Here is a 21,821-nt window from a genome sequence, read left to right as displayed (position 1 = left end):
ATGGATGCTGTTACGGGGCTTTAAACTTGCTTTATGTGACAGATTCTCCGTTTACTTAACCTCATTCGACATTCCTCTCTTCTAGTCTTTCTCATTCAGAAAGGATGAATTGTCTGAAATGATCAAAAGCAAATTTTGAAAAAAAAGGTAAATTGCTCTTTGAGGCTACCAAGCAAACCTGATCTCAGACCCAAAAACTCAGGCATACTTTCTCATAAAGATGAAAAGTGCAAGCGGGCGCCAAATCCAGCTTTCCTTTTGTTTTCACTAGGTGAGGGCAGACAATAAATTAGTCCCCATAGCATGATCCTAGTATAACACATTAGCTCATTTCCAAAGCAACTTTTAAAAATATGGTAATCGCATATCTTTAAAACAAAATTATTTGATGGGTTTATTTTCCTTCTAAGTGGACCTTGTATTTATTTCAATTAAAAAAATTTCCACAGTCAGTGACTTAAGTGGTTAAGTAGGGAAAAAGAATGCTGAGACAAATCACAGCTCTTCATAATGAGACATGTTTTATATCAGGGATAGTTCATATTTGAATAAAACTAAGGAACTCTTTGTATCTTCCAGAAAAGCAAGCAATGTTAAATCTCTCTTGAAACTGAGTAATTAATTATGGAATCTGTTCAGTGCTGCTCGCTGTGAAGGGAGTGTTTCAAGTTCATTGGATAATATGGGAGCTTTTGTCTGGGGGATTGGCAGGACGTTAGTCCTCATCTTAAAGAAAATTTGGGAATCATTAGCAACTAGAGCTTGTCTGTGCAGTGGGAGGGTCATATTCCCTGGTGGATAACTGATTAGCCTCTTAACAGCCATGACGATGGATGAGACCTATCATTTGCTGAGAGAACAATATTGAGATCATTGTTATAATTGTTAACAAAGTCAAGTGGAAGACATTCTCAATTCTCAGACTGTTTTAATAAATAGAATCTATTATATCACCTAATTCTTCCACAAAGATTTTAGTCACAGTTTTTAGGAAGTACCAAATGTTCCAGGGTTACTAGAGAATAGTTTTAAAAGGATATTATGCACACTGAATAATTTTTTAGAAGAAAAATTTATATTACACCTTAATCTGCTTTTAAAAAATTCTTGGTAGTTCACAAACCACCACAAAGGAATTGGAAATTTCTCCAAATTTTTAAGAGAAAGCAAGTCATGAAATGTTATATTTTTAAGTTAGAAAGTAAATGCATGTTTTTCCTTAGAAATATAAAACAAGATTAACTGGGTACTTTTGAGAGTTAAAGGAGAAGCAAGCAACAGATCCCAAGACTGTTCTAGGAAAACTAGGACATGGTCGTCTGTGTCTTAGATTAATTCAGGAAATAAAAGGGGCTAGGGATGTGTGTGAAGGTCTAACTTGAAGTTTAGCGCTAAAAACAGGAACTTGAGATGATCTGATGGAGCCTCCAAAATCTGCAGGTGAGGAAACAGACTCAAGCAAAGGGGGCTTTTATCTGGTTATTCTTGTGCTTACTTCATTTCTGTTGGCAAAGCCCATGGCTTGATTTTTCCTCTTCAGGCTCGCGTTGAGAAGAGGTCAGTTTCTGCAGCTTATTTAGCCTGCTGGCAAAGATGAACCATTTTGCCAGCAATGTTTCAGCTAGATACGTGCTTTACGCTATGTAACATCAGTGAAGTACTGACAAGGAAATCATGCATTCCAATACATGGTCTAAATATTTCAATTGTAGTCATCAATTTTGATAGGTTCAAACTCTATTAGGCAAGATGTAGTTGCCATGTGAAGAATAAAAGTTGATAAAGTTACATTATGACTTTCCTGTTCTTTTTCTTGGCTGTGCAGTTTCTCTTTGGGGGGTTTCTTTTTTGTTTTTGTTTTGTGTAAGTTATAAACATACATGATTTGAAAAGTAAAATAGTACTAGAAGGCTCATATTTTGAAAAACCTCCTGTCCTCTCCCTTTTCACTCTTGATTCGTGCTTCCCAGCAGTAACCAATTTCTGACTATCTTAGCCGTTGGGTCTATTACATCCTTGTTTATGTTAAGGTCTAAAACTTCCTACCAATGAAAAGAGGATTTATCTCTTTTTTCCATCGCCCCTTTCTTCATACCTGTTTCATTCACCGCCTTCCTTCTAACAGGGCTATCAATTTTTGGCTAAGTCACTATTCAGTATTTATATGTTAAAACTATGTAAATATGACTCAAAGGCTAGCCATAAAATGTACTTTCTTACTTTCATAAACGACTTTGGTTTCCCCAGAGTTAATGATTATTTTCTTCATTTCCTTAGTTGTCAAGCAACCTCATTTTATCCCCAAACTTTCCAATGTAAGTATGAATCTCCTCCCTCTGTCCAATCACATCTATGTAATTTGGCAGTTCTTTTTGTTCTTGGGGCCATCCTTGCATGATGGTTGTCTTCAAATCTCCTTTCTCCATCATTCTAAGGATTCTCTATACCACTTTTCTGTGTGAATCTTTTGTTTCCTGGACCCCATGCTTTCCTTTTTCTTCATCAGTGTCTCTTTTTGATGGAGCATACCCTCCCCGAGAATCCCGAGAAAGGATGCATGGGGAGTAAAATCTCGCCTCCTTCCATTTCTGAAAAAAAAAAGTTTATTCTCTCCTTCACTTGATTGATCATTTTGCCAACAATTTTAGTCTGGAAATAACTTTTCCTCAGAGATGTGAAGGCATGGCTCTATGACTCTCCAGTTTCTAGTGTAGCCATTGAGAAGTCTGTTACCGAGTTTTCTCTTGGACAGAAATTTTAACCGGAGAAAGTCTGTCATCTCCCTGCTTAGTTCAGTGGAGGGATGCTGGAGAAGGGAGTTGTTTCATAGGTCTAACTGCTTGTGTTCTCAAAGTCAGGTGGAGAAAGGGGCTAAAAGTCTCACTGTTTGGTAAGTAGACACCTGTCCTCTAATTACAGTGCCTCCACTCGGTTGTGCTATGTCTTTAAACCAGAATCCCTCTTCTCAGTCTCTCCAGGGAGTCAAAGCCTCGTCTGCTGGAGTCCAGGTGCATTCTGCCTGCTGTGGTTCCATTTTCCACTCGCATGCATTCCCACTCTCACAGGCACCTACTGCCAATTCCTGAGCATCCTTGTGGTTCTGCTGAGTGAACTGGCTTGTTTCTGTCAACTCCAATCCCATTTTCTTGCTGGCTTGTATTTCAGCCTCCTGTTGAGTTACCATTCAACCATCTACTCTCAGCTTCCATGGTCTTGTTCTATTCTCCATTCATTCATTCTGAAAATATTTTTTGAGTACCCACTAAGTGCGAGGCACTGTTCTGGTGCTTGGAATACTACATTAGTGAATAAAAAAATTAAGATCCTGCCTTCTTGGTGCTTACATTCTAGGGATGGGTCTGACGAATTAGCATAATTCATAAGTAAATTATATAATCTATTAAAAGCTAATAGGTGCTATGAAGGGAAGGGAAAGATGGGATAAGGAGATTGAGAAGGGGAGGGTGTAATTTTAAATAGGGTGGTCAGAATAGGCTCTACTGATGTCCCCACTCCATTCTCTTTTTCATTTTTAAAATCCCTTTAGTGGATTTAGTAGAGTTTCAGGAAGGATCAGAAATAATTCATATATTGAATCCAATATGTTTAACTAGAAGCCCCACATCACTGTTCAGGTGAGTTGACAAATAACAAGAATGACAGTAACGTGTGTTTATTGAGCACCTACTATGTGCCAGGTACTGTTTTAGGAACTGGAGATTTGGTAGAGAACAACAACATAAAACCTGGTCCTCATGTAGTTTATGATATGAGTGAGTGGGTGGATGGGAGGGGCAAAGAGCAACAAACTCAACAAAAATACACTAGGTCAAGTAGTGATAAGTTCTGTGGGGAATAGTCTAGATAGGAGATAATCAGCTCCCTTGACTAAGTCCAGAGGGGGAATATTTAAGGCCCAGCTCATAGGCAAAACATGTGACCAAAGGAGTGTCTATTTTGTGGGAGCATGTTGGTCAAAAGATGATTAATCAAGGGGCCCTCAGGGTACTGTGTCTCTGAGTCTCATTTACTGTAGAAGAGCAGATTGCCTGACTTGGCTCTGACCCAATCACCTGACTGTCCCTTAATAAACAGAAAATTGTCCAAATCTTCCTGCCATTTCTATTTTCAGCCTGCCTGTTTCAGGGACTTCACCTAGACGTGTGGCTGGAGTGTAGGGTGTGTAATGGAATGGTGGTGGGAAACAAAACTGGGAAGGTAAACGGGGGTGCAGAGGAGGTGCTCCTTTCTTCCCCCTCCACTTAATTTTTTAAAATAACACCAATTGTATGAGCATTTTGAGTAATCCAGGCAGTTGGAATACCTTCCACATGGGAAAAGTAAAAGTGCTGCTTCTTTTCCATGTGTTATTGGGAAGTCTGTGCTGTAGAAGAATCATATGATTTTCGTGGTGAATCTCAAAGGAAACACCAATGATTTGGGAGGGGCCTTTGAGGCTTTGGTTTAAGGTAGATTTTCTTAAAGCAAGAGCTTCTAAAAACATTTCAGTCAGCCCATCACTTTCCAAATTAAACAATGAAAAGTGATTTTAGTATATATTTAGGAATTATTTTCTGAACAAAAAAGTTTTCGGTGGTTTAGGTACCTTCTTTTTCTTTCAAAGAAATAGTAACAACGGTACTGGAAATACCTTTCTGTCTGAAGGGAACATCTTGTCAATTTTCCCTACTTTTCCTTTTTCTCCATTTTTCAGCATTTATTATTTACCACTTCTAAAATTTTGTCCAGGATAAGAGACAACCGGTAAAATAAAAGAAATTCCCATTTATTGCGTTTCTGTGCAGATACTCTTGATTTCTTAGCTCCTTCACCCCACTCTCTAAGGAATTTGTTTTACTGACGGAAGGATGGACCCATGCCATTTATTAGAGCTCTGAGGAGAATTCTTGGAGCCCTTTATATATTCCATATTTAAAGCTCTGTTCTTAATACAAAAAGAATTGAAGAGAGGAAAATGTGAATTCACAGAACTTTTTATCAAAGTTGAATTTAAATTGCAATAACAATTTAAAACATTGCTATTACTGAATATTGCCCTTGGGTAGCTCACACTTAGGAGATATAAAGAGATTATAAAAGTCGCTACTCCACCTGTCTTCCCCACTGGACTACACTCCTTGGGGGCTACATTCCTTGGACTACACTCTCTTGCTTATCGTATGTACATGGTTCTTACACAGTACCTGGCACATACATGGTATTCAAAAAATACTTGATGAATTGACTGACTGAATACATGAATGGAGCACAGGAGACTGTGGCCCCAAAAGACCTTAACATACAAAGCTCCAGCTCTTACAACGAGCTGACATCACTAACCTCCCACACACTAGATCCTAGAGCTGTTTCAACATTGTCACCCCTGGGCTATGTGGTAGCCCTAAAAAATCAATGTTCAGGACAGGGTACATCAAAAAGACAGATGTTAACAAGATACACATACAGCTGCCATATGGCTGTTACACATGTGGCGGTCCCCTGTGGGATAGAAAGCCCAGATGCCAAAGCACAACTTAAAATAACACACCATTTGTGTGGGATGTTGTAAACCACCAGTAATCAACAGACTGTTGCTAAGCTTCACCAGTTACCCATGAGGATGCCTTTTGAGTGCAATCCAGCAAGCAAGGCTACGCCAGCACAGCTGACTTCCTAACGAACACAGGACAGTGCAGCGTGGGTGCAGGGAATGTGGGCAGGCAGTGTGGCTGGGAGGGTGGCTTATTCAGCTGGCTTTACAGCCACACCTACACACGTGGAGAGTCGCACCTTGGCACCTCGGAATACACCAGACTTCCTCAAAAAGACTCTGGCAAGGGCTTCTCACTGCGGTGGCTTCTCTTGTTGCGGAGCGTGGGCTCTAGGCGCACGGGCTTCAGTAGTTGCAGCACGTGGGCTCAGTAGTTGTGATTCGTGGGATCTAGAGCGCAGGCTCAGTAGTTGTGGCACACGGGCTTAGTTGCTCCGCAGCATGTGGGATCTTCCCGGACCAGGGATCGAACATGTGTCCCCTGCATTGGCAGGCGGATTCTTAACCACTGTGCCACCAGGGATGTCCAATATTTGCCTTTAATTATTTGGAATGTTCAAAATGCCACATTATAATCATTTAAACTATTAATTGAGTTATCAGCATAGTTATATCAAACCTATTTTGATATAGCAATTTTTTACCTTTAATCTTGTGAAACTGAAGAGAGTAAGCAAATTTTTCTTGTCAAAATAGATTTTTAAAAATAAGATAGACTAAAGGACATCCCTGTAATGTAGAAATTACTACAACTCCGTCAGAGTTTAGGATCCTGCAGGACAGCTTACAGAGAGTGTAAGATACATCATTAGAGCAAAATCAGACTTCGGTTTTTAGTTTCTAGTCTCATCCTGCACTCAAACCGTGAGTTATTTTGACGCTTTCAAAACAAAAGAGCGTCATAAAGGTAAAAACAAATTATTTACTAATTTATTCACATCCATCTTTAATTTAGTATTGCTTTCTGGACTTTGCCCTTAGTCATAGATGTTTGTGGTTTTTCAGGTGGTTGAAATTAATGAAGTCATTGTAAAACTAGTGTTTTTTGTTGGCCAGCTCATACTTTCTACAAAATAAGCCCACTTATCACCCTCTTCTAAAGAAGACAAAGATTTGGCTGAAATAGTTATTAACAGGTGTGGAGATACAGAAGAGGCTACAGAACATTTCTTTCACAAACAATACATCTTTCAGACACCCAATCGTTTGTCACTCACAATGACTTTTTAAACTCCAGCATTACATGGAAGAAAAATATGGAACTTTTGTCTTCTGTTTTGGCACATTTAAAAAATTCTTTGTTTTTCACATTTGATTGAATTTTGTCACTTCTTGGTTGAGTGTTTGTATTTTTGGAGACCATGACTGTTTCTTTAATAAGCTAGAATTGTGTATTATAGAATGTTAGAGTTAAGAAGGACCCTGAAGATGATCTAGTCTAACCCTCCCATTTTGCAGTTGAGGAAACACCTTGCTTGGCATTTCTTCACTGTAGTGCGGGTGAGGGCATCACCTAAATCATCACTGCCTGTTTTGACTTTTCTACTGTTAGTTGGATCAACCCTAGGTTGGGAAATAAGGTTTACAATGCCATCAATCTGGCTGTTGGACTGTTCTTTCCCAAAATAATTTCAAGTGAGTTATAGACTTAAATTTTTGAATTATATTAATTTATTTCATTAAATAAAGATGGCTGATAGTTTGCTTACTAAACTTCCAGTTTTTTCTTTGGTTCTTGGTTAGAAGAGCAAGTTAAGTGTTAAGGCCCCATAGAGCACAGTAGCCTATAATATGGTGCCTTAGCGCCCCCTAGCACATCTCTGAGTCACCCCTGTTGAAAAATCTTTTACAAAGTGTAATTGTGAAACTAAAATGTTCTAAGTACTGTGCTGGGTTCTTTACACTATCTCACTTTATTTTTTAATACAAAAATTGTATGACAAAGGTTGAGACAGCTCCTAGTCAAGGCCCCAAGACAATAACCACTTTCCTTGTGATTCTTAATCACTTCTTTTTCTCTACAGTTTTGTCGCTTATGTATACATCCTCAGAAAGTACAGTTTTGTCTGTTTCTGAACTTTTTATGAATGGACTCATACTGAATATATTCCTTGTGTTTGATTTCTATTGCTCAACATTATGTTTTTAAGAGTCATCCTTGTTGTTGATTGTTGCTATAGTAGTATTTATTTACATTGCTGTATAGTATTCTATTGTTTGAATATTTCGCAGTTTATCTTGTCTGCTGTTGTTGGATATTTGTTCTTTGATTTTTAACCAGTTTTCGCAGAATGCAAACACTACTACTATGAGATGTTTCTACCCTGTTCACATGTGCATAACAGTTTCTAGGGTATATTCAGATTCCTTTTTCATGACTGTGTGGCAGAAAGAGAGTGGGATGAGGTAATAAGGGTCTGTCCACTTTCAGTGCGGATGGAGAGGTCCAATTTGAGAAATGGTCCTCAAGAAGAATTGAGCTGCACAGAAGATGGATTGGCATCCACAGCTGACCCTGAGTTTTCTAGCTTGAAAGACTGATACCCTTAACTGACATCAAAACTCTGGAGGAGAAATAAGTTTTAGGGAAAAGTGAGTTCTGTTCTGGGTTTGAGGTGACTGCTGGACATATAAGTGAAAATATCCGCTAGGCAATCAGAAATGCCTATCTAGAACTTACGAAAAGGAGGAGCGGGAAATGAAAATTTGGAAATGGTAACATACAGTTGGCTGTCAAAGCCAAGGGAAAGGAGAATAAGGATAACTGACAACGCTTTTTGAGCATTTACTATGTGCCAGGCATTGTGCTAAGAATGTTACTTGTAACAACTCACTATCTAAACAACAACCCAATCAGGCAAGGTAATATTATTTTCATTTTACAGATGAGAGAATTGAGGCACAGAGAGGCCAATTGGCTTGCCCAAGGTAGTCAGTGGTGGCACCAAGAGGAGATTATTCGGAAGTTTATGTGGAAAGGATTGAACTTTAGTGAGCACCAATATTAATGGTTGGAAGGCGGAGGAGCCTGGGAAGGAGACTCAGATGAAGTCATCAAGTTAGGAGGAGAGCCAGAAGAGTGTAATTAATAGTCAAACTTAAATTAACTTAATAAGGGAAGTACTGCAGGTGCCTAGCCCTACTGGGGGAGGTCAGGTAGCATACCAAAGTAGAGTCACAAATAGTCTGAGTCTAGGTGTCAACAAAACCTACTGAGGCTCAGTTCATTGCTTCCAAGAAAGGAAGTGAAACCTCTTTATGGAATCTAATAATAAAATATAGAAAATAGTTATTTCCCTTTGGTTGCTGTCTACAGCTAAAGTACAAAGAAAAATCTCTCCCCTAAGTAATTCAGTTATGTATGGGTATGGGAAGATGGTGGAGAAATGGGGCAGATAGTGGGGAAGTTGAGCACTACATTCCAGACAACTCTGCTGAGTAAACAAGCTATGCCGGGCAGGAAGGAGGCCAGGAGGAAGTCATGGGACAGTCCCTGCTCTGCCAAGGCCTGTGGCCCTAGCAAACATCCCCCACTGTGGTTTGGTGACGCTGATGAAAGTGGGTGGGAATGGGTGTCCAGGTGGCCCTACAGCTGTACCGGGACCAGCCCGATGGCCTTGTCCTCTCCCTGGTATTGCCCTATTCCTGTCTGGATAGACTTACCTACTGTCTGTCACAAGGTTGGCAATTCAAGATGCTTTACGTTATTCTGAGCTGGGTGGCATGCCCAGAAGGGCTCAAGTTCTGAGCTGAAGAAAGCAGGCATGGTGTTGACTCTGCAGTAAAAACAGAGAATATCCAAGTCTGCTTCTTATTCATTCATTCATTCACTGATTCACTCATTAGTCCCACAAATATTTATTGAACACCTATAATGTCCTGGGTACTATGCTAAGACCTGTGTGACCAAAAAGGGATTAAATCAAACATGGTCCTTGCCCTCATGAAATGGATAATCTAGTTGGGGAATTTGAAAGACATAGTAAGCAGCAAATAAAAGACTATAAAACTATCATATGAAATAAGGAAACAAATATGAGGCTTAAAAAGGTCAAGGGATGGATGGGGGAATTGAAAAAGAATGGTCATAGAAAAAAAAAAAAAGAATGGTCATAGAAGACATGGTAGACATGTCCCATGTCCAGTTCTCTTTTCCTCAAAGTCCTGGGAGAGGACCATACTTCTTCTTTCCCTTGCAGTTAGGTAGAGCCTTGTGACTAGTTCTGACCAGATATTGATACCGAAACAGGGCATTTCCATAATAAAAATCTCCTTTTGTCTTCCTCACTACTTGTCCCATTTCTCCACCAACTTCCCATACTCACACATAAGTGAATTACTTGAGGGAGGGATTTTCTTTGTACTTTAGCTGTGGGCAGCAACCAAAGGGAAAGAACTATTTTTCTATATTTTATTACTAGATTCTTTAAAGACATTTCACTTCCTTTCCTAAAATATGTGGCAATAGCTTAGCAGTCCAGTGGTGGATGGAAAGCACGGAAACTGATCATGGAGGCTAGAGAGATGGCATTTCTTCTTATGTGGTTGTTGATAAAACTGACTCATGCCTTAACTTGGAAGGAAGATTATGTAGCTTCAAAAAATGTGACTCTAGGGAGAAAGATTGGAAAACAATATTTCTAGTGTGTGTTGGTTGCTACTGGCTAGGTCTTGGCAAGGCTTTATAAGCTAAAAAAGGAACTGGTTGATTTGTAAGCAGAAATGAACAGGAATAGAGATATTTCACAAAACTAGGGCTTGCAAAACTGGAAAACCTGATGAGTTTTAGACTCCAAACACTAAGAGGGAAATTGAGGAAACCTCAAAAGACAAAGTCCATTAAAATAAACCCGTGGAAAGGCCAAATTAAAAGTATGGTCTCCACACCTATTGGTAATACCTCTCAGTAAATTAAGGAACTTCAAGGCAAAGGTAAAATTAAGATATTCAATTGGATAAAGAGCCAGGACAAAGATTAAAGTACAATTTTTCTCCAGAAAACTGTAGGCTCATGTTTACTCAGGGTACCTGTAATGGCAAGAGAGAGACAGATTATATCTATATCTATACCTATACCTATACCTATACCTATATCTTTACCTAGAGAGAGAATGGAGCAAGAAAGCAAAAGGATATTGCAGATCTGAGAAGCATGTTTTGAAAACAACTGAGTATAGGTATTGGCAAATATAGTTCACTGAATAAAAAAGACAAGAAGCTTATGAAAATCTGAGAGACATTTATAGTCAAAGGAATCGTAATCCCAACTGGACCTGTGGTCTTTCAACGTTGTACAAGTAGCACATGGATGAAGAAAACTACTCAGCCACCAAGAAGGGCAAATGCGCATTAAGTAGTATTGAGCCAAGGAAGATAACAGAAGACCTTCCAGAGGGTCGAGTCATGAGAATCAAAGAGCGTTTTGCAGTCACCAGGGTAGGGACCTCTGTGGTGTTTGCCCAGGAGTAATTCAGAATTGTAACAGGTCAGTCAGTGCCTGTCGCTCACTTCCATTTTTCCCTTTCAGGAAGGAGTGTTTCCTGTGGTTGTCCTGGCCCTGTTCCTCCACTAGGCATTGTCTGTGGCAAACGGATTAATCTATTACTGTTAATTCATAGTCTGAGGACCAAGAGGGGCCACATGAAGACCTGATGTGGAGACTATCACACACTACCCAGATATTCTGGACCGTAAGCTCCATGTCATGACCGGTTTGGACTTCCGGTTTGTTTCTTTTGGGAAGATTAGTGAGTTTCAGCCTCTCACCCACCTCCTTTCCTCTCCACCCACCTTTCCCCTCGGCCTTGTTTCTATCCCAACAGTGGGCACACAGAAGACTCTACAGAGCACAGCTGGAGCCTTGTCTGAATGAGGCAGGTGGCTCTTTCCATCCTGTATCCCCCAGGGCTTGGGCAGACGCCACCAGATCCCGATCCCATCTTTTCCACTTATCCTCCTATTGATTTTTGACACCTTTCAGTTCTCAAACGGTTCTTTATCTTCCATATTTTTAAACACAGTTTCTCACTAGGATTTATTACTTTTGGCAACAAGAGGTGAGTTATTAGGATTCTAGGTTCAGGGAGCAGCCCTTGATGTGAGCCCTGTGTGCAAAGAAAGAGAAAGAAGAGACTGAAAAAGCCTCTTCCCAGAGTTGTTCCTTAGACCTTCTCATTACATCAAGGCATTTTATATTAGTTTTTTTTTAATTGTAGAAATAACATATGCATGTTAAAAAATCAAATACTGTATATATATATCTTAAAATTTTTTGCTTTATTTTTACACAAATGGATTGTGTGACATGCAGTGTTTTTGCTTGCCTTTTTCAATTACCATGTCTACTCTGTCTTTTAAACCATACCAGCACATACAGATCGACCTCAATCATATGGATCTGCTTTGTATTCTATTGCATAGATGCCCATAATTTATATATATAGTTCTCTACAACTGAACCTTATCTGATTGTGAATGTTTTAAATATGCAGCATATTTCATGTGATTTATTCTTTTAGGGAAGATCTTTCACAACAGTTTAACTTCTCCAATGAGTTGATTTAAATTTTTGAGATTTTGCAATAGTCACGTTTATAATTTGAAGAAACACAAATTTTCTCCTATTAAGTTATTTTCATTTTCTTTATCCTAATCCTTTAATCTTATTTGTTATTCATTATTATTATCTTTGGAAATCCAAATCTTTGGTCATAGTTCATAAACTAGCAAACCAAATTTGAGTTCAGGGGAGCTAGGCTTGTGATGAAGCAAAGTATAAATGGCCATTGGCAGTGAAGCTCTATCCCATGTTAAAATCACCTCTAAAATGACTATCTGAATCGATGGGAAAACACAATTTAATGTGTGTTTATCAAGATTCCTAATAGATACAGGTCTTAAGAACCATGGAAGGAAAACTAGGACCTTTAATAGCCTTTTATGGTATCAGATGATGATGGTGGTGACAACAAAGACTGGCCACATCTAGGCTCTCAGAGTTAAAATAATCATCTACCATAAGAAAAAAAATTTGAGGGGTGGGAATCACGGAATACTTAAAATTTTGTGATAGGTTTAGGAAATTCATGCTCAGAAAAGGGGAAACTAATCTATTAAAAGGTTACTTGAAATGTTATGGGACTGCCACTTAGCAAATGACACTGCTGTGCTAAGGAAAAGTCTGAACTTTCCTTCTTTCTGCTTTATACTTCTAGAGGAAGAACTTTTATAAACATTCAAAAATCTTATTATATTAACAGGTCCCAGACTCTCAAATACATTACTTAACATAAACAGTATATTCCACAAATTACAGCATGCAGAAAGGTATACTCTAAGATTCAGAATGTCAGACGTTCTAAATTTACTTGTTATTTTGGCATCCAAAGTTGTGTCTTGCATATTGCAGATACTTAAAAGATATATGAACCTTAATTTGATTTTACTCTCATGAATCTTGGGGCCAGGATTGACACTTTGCTGGAATCTAGCAGTTGTATTCCAAGCAGGACCATACAGTTAGTCTAAGTTCTCATGAGAACTACAGAGACTAATGTTTGACACCCAGCTCACTTGAGGATGACTGCAAGGAACTTTCAGATTCACAGTGTGAATGTATACTTCCTTTCAAGAGTTTCTCTTGCTTTCTTTTCCAAGAAATGTTTTGTGGTTTCTGAAACCCATTTCTGACACCGATAATAACAGTGTTGAGAAACAAAGTACTACAGTTTAACAAAACAAAACAAAACCCATAACCATTGGTTTTCTGCTGTGTTTAACATGAAAGTCTCTCACTCATTTCTTAAAAGCTAAAGTAAATTGGTGTTAAATTATAGGTTTTCAAAAGCGTAAAGTTCTTTCAAATATTATTTAGTGTACTCTCAGAGAAAATTCTTGACTTTTCTTGAATTACTATGTTACTCTATTTGCACTAAGGGCTGAACTTCTGAGCAATGTCCTCTCAGAACAGAGCCGGGTATAAAGGGCTGGACAATCTTCAATAGACCCAGAACTAGAACCACCTACTGCTCCAGAGGTGGTAGGGGTGGGTGTCTGGGCACTAGACTCAAATCAGGGGCTGGGAGGAAATTCCGGCTGGTGGGCCGCAGCTGGACTCTAATAGTTATGGAAACCTGGAATAAGTACAGAAGGATCGTCTTACCTGGGAGATCTGTGATCGGGGGGAGCACAGTGGTGGCATCCCCAGGAGGTGGTGTTTAGAGACACAAGCTGACAGGATAGTAGGTGAGGATGCAGCTCAGTCTGTAATGAGTTTCTGGGGGCAGGATCATAAACCGCATACTCTGGTCTATAAAGCCCCTAAACCTGACCTTCCACCTGCAGCTCTGCCCTCGTGATGCACCACCTTCCTTCTCACTCTCTATGCTCTCGTCACTCCGGCTGTCTTTCTAACCGCAGAATACTAAGCTCCTTTACACCCAGAGCCTTTGTCATTCCCATTTCTGCTTAAATGTCCTCTCCTCATAGAGGCTTTCTCAGGACACTCTGTACCACATGATTGCATTTTAATTATCTGCGTAACCTGAGGACATTCCCCCTCATCATCTATATCCTCTCCACTAGAACATAAGCTCAATGAAAGCAGGGCATCTCTTGGTCTTGTTCCTTGTTGTACCCAATAACACCAGGCACTTTTATAGGTACCTAGCATATTCTGGGTGCTTATTAAACCTTTAAATGAATGACTGAATGAACAAATGAACTAATTAATAAATTGGTTAACAAATGAATTACTCTAGTCAGGATAGTAACTAAAAATAAATGAAAACAAATCCTTGACAGCGGCCAGGAAGAAGAGGAAGGCTGTCGCCAGATGCAAATGTCTTAATAAATGAAGGGAATGAAAACAGATAGCAGGACTGAGGTGACGGAGGAGGTCATGCTGAACAGCTTGAGCCCTGATGGAGAATAAACTGTTAGAAGTGATGGGAAAAGCCCAGGTTTGGATGTAGTAGTGGCGGAATGCCAGCCCTCCCTCTTGTTCTGAGACATGTGGGAGAATAAATAAATCTCATTCAAGAGAATGCAAGGGTATGTTTGAGTTAGGTTACAATTAAGGGAGATTTGGATAAAGCCATTTGCACAAAGGTTGTGATATAGTGGAGTTTGTTCATGACGGTATGTGGAAAGCGTGGAAAAGGAGGCAACATCTCAGAGGAGTAGGGTGGCAGAGGGTCACCCACAGGAAAATGGAAGGAAGATTTTTTGCAGATGTGGGCTTACAGAGATGATAGTCATAGCAGAAGTGATTTGCCTCAAACATGCAACTTTGATGCAAGTTTACAGGAAGCCTGGCAGTACCTGGTCCAACTCCAGAGAAGAGGGCCCCAACTGTCCAGCATGACAGAAAGGACCTTGATCTGGGGACAGCTTCTGAACACTCACACAGAGAGAGTAGCTATTCATCCCAGTGCCAGGTGGTTCTGTGCCAGGCACAGGTGGTGGGAGGGAGCTCAGGAGGCAAGTTGAACTAAGAAAAGAGTAACATGTTTCCTGCCCCGTCTCTAACAGTTCATTCGGCTCTGTGGGCTACCTGTTCTTCCCAGATAAATAAGGCAAACCTAGGGGATGGGCTTGAGTGGCAACCGGTTGACTGCGACCTGCCCCCCCCCAGACTCTGTATCCAGACACCCTCCTTGAAGTGAAATGGACAGCTAAGGGCACACGGATCCTCTGAAGGTCGTGGAGGATCATTGAGTCACTGAATACAATCCTTGATCTAAAATAGAGCATTCATTTGGATTCTTAAATAATGTACAACACAGTTGTCTGTTGTCTCTTCCTGAAGTTGCAAGGTGAGAGGTAATCCCTCACACTGAGCATTCGTTAATAGGCACACCCTGTGTGTAAAACTGCTTTACAGATGCTACGCAACTTACTTGTCTCAGCAATCTTGAAAAGTGAGCACTATGTTCTACTTTCACAAATGAGCATGATGAGTCTAGGGGGAGCTAACTTATTAAACACACACATACACACACACAATGCACCTGACTTCACAGCCCATGTTCTTTCAAGTACACCTCACCTCACTCTAGAGCCGCACAGAGTAAGGCTCAGTTTCACAGAAGTGGTTTTACCTTGTGTCCGAGAAATGCTGCTTTGAGGACACTGAAAGTGGAGGAAATACTGTTAATTAGATGTGGCTGCAGATTGAAATTTTTTGGTTCAACTAGTGTTTTTTGAGCAACTATGTACCGCTCTCCTCTGCTGATCAACTTGGTGGTCACTGAGTAAGGATTCGACACTTTTCTCCACGTACTGCCAGTGTTAGGACCCACCTGCGGGGAAAAAAAAAGAGGCAGAAGTCAATACCGTCTATTCAGGCTAATGTCCTGCAGGAGACCAGGCAGAGGACAGGACAGTGGCAGTTCTGTCCAGAAGGGGGACAGAAAGGAGACAGACGTCATGGACGTACTGGAATTTGAGCGGGGCTTTGCTGCGATTTAGTTTATGAAAGAGAAACTGGAAATTTGCCCTTGAATAATGTTTCCTCTAAATAATCAGTTTTGTTTGGTTTTTTGGTTTTGTTTTGTTTTTTGTAATTGTTTGGTCTGCCTGGGAGTGGGTTTAGGAGCCAGGGTGGCTGCCATCGAGAAAAAGCTGGTGTTTTTCCCAGTTTACCCAAGTAAAAAGTATTCTTTTCATTTGGTGACTGCATAGGGTCATTAAGGGGAGGGAAAGTTCCCTTGTCAGTTAGGAGGAAACAAAACACAATGGAACAGGGCCTATCGTCCCTCAGAGTTCCTGAATTGAGGGCTAAGGGTCACCAGTACCTCCGCTTCTGGAAAGGGGTGGGTACTGGGGAGGTCAATGGTGTGTGTGTTTGAGTCTGCCATACCTAATCTGGTTGAAATAAGAAAGCGAAAGCTCAGGAAGCCCAGAGAAGCCCTCTTTCTTTTTTGGAAGGCGCGGCTTAGCAGAGCAGGGAAAACCCGACCCCAGACCCTCCCCAAATCATTCGAGGAGCTGGGCAGCGAAGAGGCAGAAGCACACGGGCCCGTCCACGGCGCCCTGGGGTAGGAGACCCATGGAGAAGTTTCGGGCGGTGCTGGACCTGCTCCTCAAGCACCGCAATGCGCTGGGTTACGGCCTGGTGAGCCTGCTGACGGCGGGCGGGGAGCGCATCTTCTCCACCGCGGTGTTCCAGTGCCCGTGCAGCGCCGCCTGGAACCTGCCCTACGGCCTGGTCTTCCTGCTGGTGCCGGCGCTGGCGCTTTTCCTCCTGGGCTACGTGCTGAGCGCGCGCACCTGGCGCCTGCTGACCGGCTGCTGCGCGCCGGGCGCGCGCACTGACTGCGGCGCAGCGCTGCGCGGGGCCCTGGTGTGCGCGCAACTCAGCGCTGTCGCTGCGGTCGCGCCGCTCACCTGGGTGGCCGTGGCGCTGCTCGGGGGCTCCTTCTACGAGTGCGCCGCCAGCGGGAGCGCCTTCGTGGCGCGGCGCCTGTGCTTCGGCCGCAGCCCCGGCTGCGCGGCCCAGCTGCCGCTGGTGCCCTGCCATCAGGTCCAGGCGCCCGACGTGCAGGACCTGCAGAAGGAGCTCAAGGCCCAGTCGCAGGTCGGGCGCCCGCGCTGGACGCGCTGGGGGGATCGGAGAGGGACGGGCTTCTACGGGGATGGACGTGGGAGGTAGAAATGCGTGCCCTTTCTCCAGACATACGACACCGAAGACTAACTAGAATGGTTGTTGGCTTCTCATGAGCCGATAGGCATTCCTTCCTTCCTTTCTCCCTCCCTCCCTTCCTCTTTCTTTCTTTCTTTCTTCCCTCCCTCCTTCCTTTCTTTCTTTCTTTCTTCTTCCTTTCCCCTAACCCCCTTCCTTCCTTCCTTCCTTTCTATCTCGGTGCTTTTTCTTTTCTTTTCTTTTTTAAATTGAAGTACAGTTGATTTACAATATCGTGTTAGTTTCAGGTGTACAGCACAGAGATTCAGTTATACGTGTGTGTGTATTCTTCTTCAGAGTCTCTTCCCTTACAGGTTATTACAAAATATTGAGGATAACTAATGAAAGGGAGAAAGGCACTTGGGCACTCGTATAGTGTCAGGTATCCACTCTGTACCAGTCACCGTGCTGGGTCCTTTACTTCCTTTATTATTCTCTTTTGCCTTTACAGCGGATACACTGAGTCCAGGTCAAGTTGTTTGTCCAGTCAGAATTGTTACAGTAAAATGGGTCTGCCTGGCTCTAAAGCCATCACCCCACACTACTTCTGGGCTTGTAAAGCTAAGAGGTTCTTGGAAATGAATGTTTGTTTCATTGGATTTTCTGAAATTCCACGTTTTGAGTTCCAGGGATTCGACATGTAAATTCCTCCTTGGGCCCCTGACATGCCTTGGAAAATGACTGTCTTGTCAAGTGAGCACTTGTACTGAGGGGTTCGAGAGGTTACTGCCACTTCTTTCTCTTAAGGGATTAAGACCTAAAACTGTTGCTTGTTCATCATCGTAACTCTGAGTAGTTCAAACTTTATCTGAGGATTTAAAAATTTCTAAGAAAAAATGTGACTAAATTGCTATTTTGTTGTGTTTTCCTAAGGTGTTGGGCTGGGCCCTGATAGCAGTCGTTATCATCGTCCTCCTGATTTTTACATCCATCACCCGATGCCTATCTCCAGTTAGCTTCCTGCAGCTGAAATTTTGGAAAATCTATTTGGAACAGGAGCAGCGTATCCTTAAAAGTCAAGCCACAGAACATGCAACCGAACTGGCAAAAGAAAATATCAAGTGTTTCTTTGAGTGTTCACATCCAAAGGAATACAAGACTCCAAGCATAAAAGACTGGCAGCAAATTTCATCACTATATACTTTCAATCCAAAGGAACAGTACTACAGCATTTTGCACAAATATGTGAACAGAAAAGAGAAGAATCAAAGTATCAGATCTTCCAAAGAAGATGCAGTGGTTCCTGTTCTTGGCTTTGTAGATTCATCTGATATCAACAGCATTCCAGACTTATGACCTTGTGAATAGGAAAAAAGTTCTTTTGAGTTATTGATTCATTAAAAAAAATAAACATTGGTATTGTTTATGGCTTTATTTTTTGGTCTTCCAAATTATGGAAACATAGCATATTAAATCAAATAAAAATTTAGAACTTTATCTCTTTATTATATTATAAAAAAAAAGGAAGCAAGGTTAAATGGTTCACTCAAAGTGACAACCTGGAACTAAATCAGAATTTTTATATCCCTAGCCTAGGGTCTTTTTCACTGAAAAATAATGCTGCTTTCAAATAAAAGAATTTAGTAGCAAAAACAGCAAAAGAACAATTGAACTTCAGACCTTGCTTTTAGGGTATCTGATGTTAATTTCAAATTCACTTTAATGCAGACAGCACATTGTTTGGAACTTTAAAATACTGGCATTTTATGGCTACTAAAACAAAATACAAAAAAAATTCATCATGAACAGGGAAGTAAATTTTTTTAAAAACAAAATTTGAAAAACTATGATAATTGCAGGCATAACCTGTATTTAGTTTGTAGGATCAGAAGGAAATTTTTAAAGCTGTTTATTGTGGTAAATTTCAAATTACACAAAGGTAGAAAGGATAGTATTATGAACCCTCATATGGTCATTACACAGCTTCAACGGAGTGGGGAAGTCAGGTAAAGCCTACACCATACAAATAAATATAGAAATACAAATTGTGAGCTGATTTAGATTGAGGAGGAGGGGATTGGGGAGGTCTGTGAGAAACTGAAATCTGTAGAGTCAGAGAAGAGCATTTCAGTTTGCAGAACAGTATCAAAGACTGAGGTGAGGAAGATCTTAGTACAGTCAGAAGCCTTAAAGGCGACTGGAGAAAATGTGCAAGGGACAGCTCGTGCAGCCCCTCGAAGTCATGCAAAGGATTTTGGTTTTCATCCTATGAACATCTCAGGAAGATTGATCTGCTTTTCTTGTGGGAAAAGGAATGGCAGGGGGAAGAGGGAGAGCCAGGGTGGCAACAGACAGATTAATCAGGAGGCTGCTGCAGGGGAAATAGGTGGGAGTGAACTTGAACCTGGTTGATGGTGATGAAGACAGAAAAAGAAGATAGATTCAAGGTAGACTTTGACAGGATTTGTTGATGGAAAGGATGCAAGGATTTTTTTGAGAACAAAAATATCTATAGATAAAATTCTGTTGCTTGATAATGCCAGGACTTTTCAGGGGATCTTAGATTTTCATTTCTGTCCATCTTCCAAATTTATGGCTGTTCTGTGCGTTTAAAAAAATGACTTATGACAACTTTGTAAAACAACTGAGCATAGATCATATTTAGCCCTTCTTCCTCTTTTGGCAGATGCTTGCTCCTGCTTCTATTTGCCCTTTGTTGCATAGGGGCCATTAAAAAGTACTGGTCAGTAGAGCTGAATATCCTGTTATTGAGAGTCATATATTGCAAGAAAGTTGGCAGAGAAACTGCATGATCAGTTCTTTTCTATTCCCTAATGAATAATTTTGAAAATCATATCATGCCTACTTTCATTTTTGCTTCCTTTATTTTAAAATTTCTTTAGTATATTCTTCTCTTCAATATTTTTTTTTCTGGCCTACCATTTATACTTATGTATAATACTGTCTTCAATAGTCTCATGTTCTATTTTATTGACTTATGCTCCACTTTCTCTTGCACAGTCTTTAATATTATTGTGAAAGTATATATGCTTAAGATAAAAAATGATGATGGAGAAATGTGTGAAAGAAAAAGTGAAATCACCTCATTCCTTTGCAATATGTTCTTTCCAGAGGAAGCTGTATACTCCATGTCTAGACAAACATTATCTCATACTATAAATGTGGCTCTGCACATTTTTCATACAAAATATCATAGTTCCATGTATATATACATAACAATTTACCTCCTGAAAAATTACTGCATAGTATTCTACTGATTAGTAGGATATGATTCCTTTTTTGTTAAAAAAAAATACACACACACATGCACACATATATATGCACACATTCATAAAGTATATAAAGATAGGCACAAAATTGTCAGATTTGGTCAATTCTGAGGAATAATAATGGGTCAGGGGATTCTTTTGGACCTCATGCACTTTTGATCTTTGGATTTTAAAATAATAAATAATAAATACTAAGAGTATAATTAGAAATGGTTAAAAAGAACCCTTACTACTGGTGTAGGGCTTTACAGTCAATAAAGAGGTTTTGCATCTTTCACTTCATTTTATTTTCAGGAGTTTGTGGAATACCCATGAAACATATCACTCACACTTACAATAAGGAATCGAAGGTTAGGGAAGTACATTGCTAGGCCAAGGTCACATGGTAGAACTGAAGCTAGGGGACTGCTCCTCTCTGGATCATGTAGTTCAAAGTGGCCACTTGGCTGTTTTTATTACTGGGTTAGACTTTTTCCCCTTTTAAACCCATGTGCCCTTGTGAGCGGAAAAGATACAGATGCCCTTAGTGACCCCCAGGAATTTTCATGTCCTTCAGAAACTTGGCGACTACTGATAGCTAAGACCACTTTGAACAAACACAGTGAGATCAGGACACAGCACAGTTATTTCATGGTGGGAACACGGTCACCACTATTTCGCAGGATACATCACTCCTCTGACCCTGGCCCCAAACAGGCCATGTCGTGGGCTCAAGAAGCATTTTTATACTCAATGTATAGTTTTTTGCTGGCTTACCAAATGATTCTTCGTAATCACCCTGGCTTTATGCTGCTCTAAAGCCTTAAACTTAGAAGAGATTCAGACACAGCATCTGCTATTAGTATTTGCTGAAAAACAGCCATATTGTTCTAAAAGATGATTCCATATGTATTGAGTACTGGCAAGGTGATACAATTTACAGAGCGTAAGATTAGGCATGTTCTCTTTGCTCCATCCAAGCATGGACAGTAAAGTCAATGCTCCATGAACTGATTAAAGAAGAAAGTCCTGAGGAAATCATCCGAAAATAGAACTAGCCTCATACACAGAAGTCTCTGGTTGAAAAATATCTGGGAATCCCCAAATTTTGCAATATCTTGCATCTTATCTACCAGGTGGCCTACTGTAAACAACTCTTCCTACGATAGAAGATGAACAAAGGCTCCCTGTCTGAGTCAACCCAGCAACAGCTGCCACTGCCTACCTTGTCCACAGCAAACTCCCACTGTGTGCCTACCATGTGTCCAACACTGGGCCTGCCCTGAAAGCTAAGCCTTTAGTTGTCTTATTTTATCTCTTCCTCTTCATTACCTAATTATGAAATATCTCTTATAAATTTCAATGTAAGGACTGTGGA

The 21,821-nt window shown here is 40.6% G+C and overlaps 1 protein-coding gene across 1 annotated transcript; it reads left to right on the top strand.

Annotated features, from left to right (window-relative positions):
- Positions 1-16,371: 16,371 nt before the first annotated feature.
- On the top strand, positions 16,372-18,530 carry CALHM6 (calcium homeostasis modulator family member 6). Its single transcript, XM_061207474.1, has 2 exons — positions 16,372-17,129; positions 18,108-18,530. The coding sequence occupies exons 1-2, from the start codon at positions 16,602-16,604 to the stop codon at positions 18,528-18,530; spliced, it is 951 nt and encodes a 316-aa protein (XP_061063457.1). The 5' UTR covers positions 16,372-16,601.
- The last annotated feature ends 3,291 nt before the right edge of the window (positions 18,531-21,821 follow it).

The sequence above is a fragment of the Eubalaena glacialis genome, chromosome 12, assembly GCF_028564815.1.
Source record: "Eubalaena glacialis isolate mEubGla1 chromosome 12, mEubGla1.1.hap2.+ XY, whole genome shotgun sequence".
NCBI lineage: Eukaryota > Metazoa > Chordata > Mammalia > Artiodactyla > Balaenidae > Eubalaena > Eubalaena glacialis.
Note: the sequence above shows the minus strand (reverse complement) of the source record. Positions and strands in the feature narration are given on the sequence as shown.

Bases quoted from the DNA above. Each gene is read 5' to 3' on its own strand.
- CALHM6 (XM_061207474.1), top strand. From the start codon at position 16,602: ATGGAGAAGTTTCGGGCGGTGCTGGACCTGCTCCTCAAGCACCGCAAT. The intron at 17,130-18,107 runs GTCGGGCGCCCG...TGTTTTCCTAAG, and splicing joins AGCTCAAGGCCCAGTCGCAG to GTGTTGGGCTGGGCCCTGAT.